The sequence below is a fragment of the Suncus etruscus genome, chromosome 3 (assembly GCF_024139225.1).
Source record: "Suncus etruscus isolate mSunEtr1 chromosome 3, mSunEtr1.pri.cur, whole genome shotgun sequence".
NCBI lineage: Eukaryota > Metazoa > Chordata > Mammalia > Eulipotyphla > Soricidae > Suncus > Suncus etruscus.
In genome coordinates, this window is record NC_064850.1 from 39366563 (window position 1) to 39373830 (window position 7268).

At 46.5% G+C, this 7268-nt stretch overlaps 1 protein-coding gene across 1 annotated transcript; it reads left to right on the forward strand.

Moving 5' to 3' along the window:
• Window positions 1-325: 325 nt before the first annotated feature.
• Window positions 326-6418, forward strand: LOC126004287 (T-cell leukemia/lymphoma protein 1B-like). The gene is made up of 5 exons (XM_049770746.1): window positions 326-335; window positions 1241-1326; window positions 1539-1742; window positions 6109-6285; window positions 6368-6418. Exons 1-5 carry the CDS (start codon window positions 326-328, stop codon window positions 6416-6418), a joined length of 528 nt encoding a protein of 175 aa, XP_049626703.1.
• Window positions 6419-7268: the final 850 nt, after the last annotated feature.

Here is a 7268-nt window from a genome sequence, read left to right on the forward strand (position 1 = left end):
CCCAAAAACCAAAAAAAAAAAAAAAAAAAAAAAAGAAGGGCAGAAGTAAACTGTGACTCAGAGGTGTCAGAAAGTGTCGGACTGTGGTAAATTGAAGATGAATCCTACACCTTAATCCCAAGATGATTGGAGAATGAGGGTCTGGAAACAAAGCCTACTCAGGAAAAAATATCCACATCAAACTGAGGAGATGAAACGGGTCTAGGAACTTCAATCTTGAGCAAGCAGCAAACAGCAAAGGAACAAGCTAACAAGCTGGCTGGCTGGCTCTGGAGCTCTCCCAGAGCCACAGACTTTATTGGGAAGAGTAGGACCACTCCCATGGATGGAAACAGGTAAGGGTAGGGAGCCTATCCAGAGGTTCTCTTTGCCCAAGTGGGACAAACACAAGCAAAGAAGAACCCATTCTTATTAGAGTGAAGAGCAGTTACTCCAACAGTAAGTCAGAGCTACCCAGAGTCAGGGTGGGGTGAGAGGACGAAGTCTCCGAAATAAGTTCATTGCACCCTATGGGTGATGGGCGGGGGGAGTGTGTCCAAGCAAGACCCAGGAACCCTAGTGAGGCTCCTTTCAGATCCTCAGGCTAGCTGTATAGACCGTATGGTTCAGTGTTAGTGATGCCACCAGGACCCCCAATCCCCACCCCACTGGCATTTGGAGTGCCTCATGGTGCTCTGGATGGAACACATGCCCTCGAGTCCTTGGAGCTCACTCCCTTTCCCAAGAGAAAGTAGTTCCAAGCAAGCAGAAAGGAGACAGCAGTTTCTGCTTCCTAGTTCCCAGCTCCATTTGCTAATGGAAAACCAATAATGCCCTGGTTGGAGGCTTTGGTGATCTGGGCCCTTTCCCACTATGGCTTCACGAGAGAGAAAGAAGAATGGGTTCAGTGTACAGAGCTCTCGATTCTCCACCAGAGCTGCCAGGAAAGGCAAGCGGCACTTCACCCCCTTTCCTGGGGGACAGGGAAGGATCAAGAGCCCCTCAGACAATAATGGAGCCTCCAGTCTGCAAGGGCCACAACCCCTCTGCTAATAGAGAAATATGTTTCTTCCTGAAATAGGTGGCAGAAATTCTCCCAACGGATTAAAGGTCCATCTTGGGAGTGCAAGACCAACTTTAACGATCTGTTGTGGAAAGAAACTGGCAGCTTGCACCTTTGATCCAGGATGAAACATTTGTGAGAGACCTAAGACTGAAACCCTTCACAGTGACTACCCGTTTTTACTTCCCTGCGCTGCAGGATTGGGCAGTGCCCACTTGGCTGGCATTCTTGCTCTGAGTAGACCAAGGGTTCTAGGCAGAAGGCTGCTGAGCGGAGGAGAGGCTGTGGGGAGGAGTGGATTCTGTCCAATTGGGTCACTGTGGTTCTGAACCTCTATAGACTATAGCCCCGCCCCTACCTTGCCGTGCCCCGCCCAATGCCCTATGACCCGCCCCATCATGTCTCAGCTCTGCCCCTAGAGCTGTGCATGTACTTAAGGAGGCTGCAGCAGCATCTGGTGTCACGCCTCAACTAGGCTTCAGTACATGTCCGCTAGGATCCTGTGGCCGGCCTGGGCGACAGCTTAGAGATGTCAGAGGGGTCTTCTCCACTCTTGGGGCCATACCCACGCTGCCTGTGGCTCCGGGTACCAGGCATCTATGAAGATGAGCACGGGAGGACCTGGGTGGCCTTTGTACGCAGAGTGAGCTTCTCCAACCAGTTTATCAAAAGGATCAATTGGGTGCCAAAGGTGCCCGGGGTGAGTCTTGGGGCGCTGGTGAGGCGGTGGGAGGGGGAAGGCAAGTGCGTAGCCTGTGTAGCCCCCCACATTACTAGGTGGGCATGGGGGTCGAGGTGAGGGTGGATATTGTTTTTTTGCTTCGTTTTTGTTCTTGGTTCAAGTTAGGGTGCCGGGAATCGAACCTGGGTCGACTGCAGGCAAGGCAAGCATCTACTAACACTAATGCATCTCCAGGATGTGACTGTCCCCCTTTACGTGGAACGCAACGTGACTCATGCAGGGGTATCGCTGGGAGCATCCCCAGTTCTGGACAGCGAGGCAGAAGGCGTGTGACTTGACTCCAAGAATGCTGGAAAGACTTAAGTAGTGGGGCTTTCTCCCAAGCTGGGTGCTGTAGGATGCACAGAAGTTCTTGGGAATGGGAAAGGAGGCACAGAGAAGGTTTTGCAAGCTTAAAGGCTGCCAGCTGGTAACTGTAAAAAGGATTTTGGTTTTCAGGAATTTTTTTTTCTTTAGAGGTTTATTTTTTTTTTTATTTTTTATTTTTTTATGCAAACTGAAATACTGTTTTGCTGTAGTCAGGGAGCAACCACACAGCTCAGCCCCGAGTGCTCGGGCTGGCATGCTTGACTCAACACGAAGATTCCCACCTCCATAGACTGATTCAAGAGGCCTTCTGGGGATTCTGGGACTGTTGGCATTAATGTCCCCAGGGCAACCCAAATGGAATGGGGGCACAGGTGAAAATCTTCTAAAGGGGGGGTTTGGCATGGAACTAGAAGGCCAGTTGGTAGGGAAAAGATTAAAAAAGTGCTCGAAAGACTCAGGTAGGTTCTAATGATAATCATTCAGGTTGCAAACAGCTGCCCCATATTCCTAGTTTAGTCTCTACACCTGCTTTTTTCCAGTCTTTTTTTTTTTTTTTTTTTTTTACAAAACACCACCACCACCACCAGTGGTGCTCAGGGCTCACTCCTGACTGTTTACAGATCACTCATGACAGGGCTGTGGGGTGCCGGGGATCAAAGCCAGGATAGCATTTTGCAATGCAAACATCTGTACCTGCTGGACAAGCACTTCAGTCCTTTTCAACCATTTTATCCCCGAACTATCTGCCTACTAAGAAGCAAAACCATAAAGTACATGGGGTTTAATTTACTTATTAAACCGAGTCTTATAAAATGACAGGGTTTTGTTGTTGTTGTTGTTGTTTGTTTTGTTTTTGGGTCACGCCCTCACACCCAGCAGTGTTCAGAGGTTACTCCTGGTTCTATGCTCAGAAATTGCTTCTGGCAGGCACAGGGGACGATATGAGATGCAGGGATTCAAACCACTGTCCTTCTGCATGCAAGGCAAACACCCTACCTCCAATCTACCTCTCCAGCCCCCCCAAATAACAGTTTTTAGCTCATGCAATGCCTGCTTTGAGGAGAGGGGAAATGTGGAGAACCATCAAGGGGAAGAACAGGAATCTAAACTAGCTTATATCAACATAGAGAGATCAGAGATCTAGTTGTAAAATGGTAGTGTATTTCCAGATGCCACTTAGGATATGAGAAACAGATCAAGCCGTCTAACAATCTTCAGATCCAGAAAGATTTGGGGCAGGGATACAGAATGCCTTTTTACTCCCTAGATCCAATGAAATATACAAGCATTTTGGTCAAATTATTTTAGTAAATTAATTTTATTAGTATTTAAAAACATTTTTTATTATAACCCTGTGATTTACTAAGTTGTTTATAATAGTCATTTCAGGCATTAAATGTTCAGACACCAATCCCACCACCAGAATGATCTTCCATTCATAAATTTTCCCAGTTTCCTATGCACCACCCTAGTCACTCCCTGCAGGCATAAACAAATTTACTTCCTATTGTTTGTTACAAAACAAAGGCAAATGGAATGACCAAAACGTAGGTCAACCTGGGTCATTTTGAAATGGTTGTTCTAGCTCTCCATGGTGTTAATAAAGACAGTGTCTATGGATTTACTGGTTAGTTCTAGTTCAGCCTTCTGTGTTTCTGTGTAGTATATATTACTATATAATTTTCCCATCTGATTTTCTGTGATTTTACTGGGCTGACACTACTGTGAAATGTTGAGGTATTAGGCCAGGGTTTATAGATCTAATACAAATTTGGTGGCTTGAAAGTTTGATAAGGTGAGCAGTGGAGCTGGACCATTTCTATTGGAGGGCTTAGAGAGTGGCACTTGGCTACTGTAGTTTATGCCAAAAGGGGACTCTGACCTTACCCATTCTAAGAAGCCCACAGAAGTATTAGCCCAGACTACCTGGGAAGTATGGGTAGCCATTGTTTTCTTTTAGAGTTTAGTAGAGGAGCTCTGGACCATTTTTCTGCCAGGAAGATGGCAGCTGTGGGCTTAGGCTGCTCTAGTAATTTTTTTGTTTGTTTTTGTTTTTGGGCCACACCTGGCAGTGCTCACGGGTTACTCCTGGTTGTCTGCTCAGAAACAGCTCTTGGCAGGCACGGGGGACCATATGGGGCACCGGGATTCGAACCAACCACCTTAGGTCCTGGATCAGCTGCTTGCAAGGCAAATGCCGCGGTGCTATCTCTCCGGGCCCCTCTAGTAATTTTTTTAAAGCATAAAAATTGTTCTGTGGAAATAGAATGGATTCTTGAAAAATTTAGCCATGGTGGGAGTTAAGCCTGCAAAGTGAGCCTTTCTACTCTCACCACCATTTTTTACCCTTTCGTATTGTCACCTATGATCTTATGAGAGGAATTAGCCTCTGAGCCTCTGTCTGAGTTCTGATAGGAAATTAGTTTCAGTTTTGCAGATAACAGATTTTTCCAGCTGTTCAACTCAACCTTTATAGAGCAGAATGCAGCCAGTGGTGATATGATGGGAATGAATGAGCATCAATTGTTTCCTATAAAATTTTATTTACTAAAATCTGAGTGGTGAGTCAGACTGGTTCCATAGTCCACCATTTACAGACCCTGAGCTCAGCCCAATCCCAAAGGAAAAGAGATTTGCTACTGAAATAGAAAAGCATCTTTTCAGTAAAAGCCCCTATTTTTAAACTGAATTCAGAGAGCTGGGAAATATGGTTAGTGACATATGCAATTGATCACTGGCACTTTTCCTTAACATGTAAGATGTCTTATGGATACCGATGGGAGATTCTAGAATGAACATTCCCTTCTTATTGGAACCATGTGGGATTTTGGTCACAGTGTAGAAGCTTTCCATTTAGCTCACATTCCTTCTAGATTGAGTCAATCTTTTATTTTATGTGAGGGTCAGATTCACGCCCAGGTTCTGTGGTTTATACATACATTATTTTGATTTATTTTGATTTATTTTTGGACCTTACTTGACTCTGCTCAGGGCTTAATCCTGGTTCATTGCTCAGTGATCACTTCTGGTGGTGCTCTGCAGGCCAGTTTTGGTACCAAGGATCTATCTAACCTTTTGCAAAGGCAAACACATTAACCCCTGTATTAGTTCTATGACCTGGATACCTTATTTTCAATTTGTTTTTATTTTTTTGTCTCATCTTGTTATTTTTAGCCACACCAAGCAGTACTCAGGGCTCACTCCTGGCTCTATGCTCAAGGACCACTCTTGGTGGGGTTGGGGGAACTACATGGGGTGCCAGATTGAATATGGATAGGCCGCATGCAAGGCAAGCACCCTACCTGCTGTATTATATTGCTCAATCCTCTGGATACCTTTTTGATTTTTATTCTTTGGTTTATGGGCCACATCTAGAAGTGCTGGGGTTACTCGTGCCTCTGTGCTCAGACATTATTCCTGTCAGGCTCAAGGTACCATATAAGATGCTGGAGATTGAACCTGTGTTGGCCTTGTGCAACGCAAACCCCTCCCCACTGTGCTATCACTCCAGACCTTATTTTGTTTGGGGGCCACACCCTGTGAAGCTTAGAGGTTCCTCTGGTTCTGTACTCAAGAATTATTCCTGGCAGTTGCTCAGGAGATCAAATGGGGTGCCTGAGATGAAACCTGGCTTGGCTGCATGCAAAGCAAGTTTCCAACCCACCATACCATTTCTCAAGCACCCAAGAATTGATATCTTCTTTTTAAAATACCTCCTTTTTAAAAATGAAGATTTTAAAAAATGATTGCCATAGTGGTAAAGGTACTGTGTTGGCCCAAGTCTGTGGACAGACATGAAATGGGCTCAGTTTTCTGGGGTTAAAGTTGGCAGCCAGAGGAAAGAACCCACTATCTCAGATCTAGACTTAACTTAGAAGTGGTGAGGCTGGGGCTGAGTCTCTGGGTCTGAGACTCTGAAAGGTTGACCTCTGACCCAGGGAGCCAGTAGCTGGGTGGGTGTCCCCTAGATCTTAGCTGGTTGTGCTGCAGTCCCCCTCTCTGCTGTGATCCTCAGGAACGCCCAATGAACAGATTAATTGTATCCTTGTGGAAGATTCCTATTCGTCTCCAAGCTCCACAGGGCATGGTCAATCCAGTAGTGGCCACACTGCCCAGGATGTGGCACTTGCACCCTGAGAGAAGGTACCTGGCCACCGATTCCAGATTCTGGGAGATTTTGGACTACTACCAGGTAAGTGCTTTGGGAAACCACTCCTCTAGCTGAGTGTGCTGGGGAGTTTTCCCCAGGGCTGTGAGCAAACCTCTTTCCTCAGATGGGCTTCAGGGAGCAGCTGACCATGGGCCTGATGACAGAAGACCAGTGACCAAGACCAGCTAGTGTGGCCACCCTGCACCTTTCAATATGCCCGTGATGTTTGGCTGCCCTGCATCTCTCAGTATGGCTGTGATGCATGGCTACCCTGTACCTCTCAATATGGCTATGATGTGTGGCCACACTGCACCTCTCAATATGGCCGGGATGTGTGGCTATCCTGTACCTCTCACTATGACCATAACACATGTTCGCCCTGCACCTCTCAGTTTGGCTGTGATGTGTGGCTACCCTGCACCTCTAACTATGGCAGTAATGTGTGTCCACTCAGCACCTCTTAGTATGGCTGTGATATGTGGCCATTGAGTCTTCCCCACTCTGCAGCAAGACTTTGCTGTTCTCGTTCTCACCTTTGGCACCCAGAGTTTCTCTTGACACCCAGATGATCTTTTATCAAATAAATCACCCTTTTATAACTAATGAGATCTCTAGATTCATGTCCCATTAACAGATGGAAATGTTGAGGCTTCCAAGGTTTCAGGGAGCTCCCTAAATCCTGCATAGCTGGGACCTTGTCATGATTGAGCACCAGTCTAAGGATTTGGAGTGTATGGATCTCATCTCATTGATGCTCTGGGGTGCCACATATCACAACAGTGGAGTCTTCCAAGCCCCCTTACAGAACCTATGAGCCCGTCCACTCTGGGTCCTGTCCCCGGTGTGCTAGAACAGGAAAAGACCAGTTTACTTCAGTTCACCCCCTGAAGGTGTCTGTCTGACTGGGGCTCTGGTGCTCAATGCACAGCTCTATTTCTGACACTTTGGCCTGAAACAGGTCAGTTCTGAAGCCTCAGCTTCCCCATATTCCTGTGCGACATGAGGGAGGATGGGTGGGATCTTCC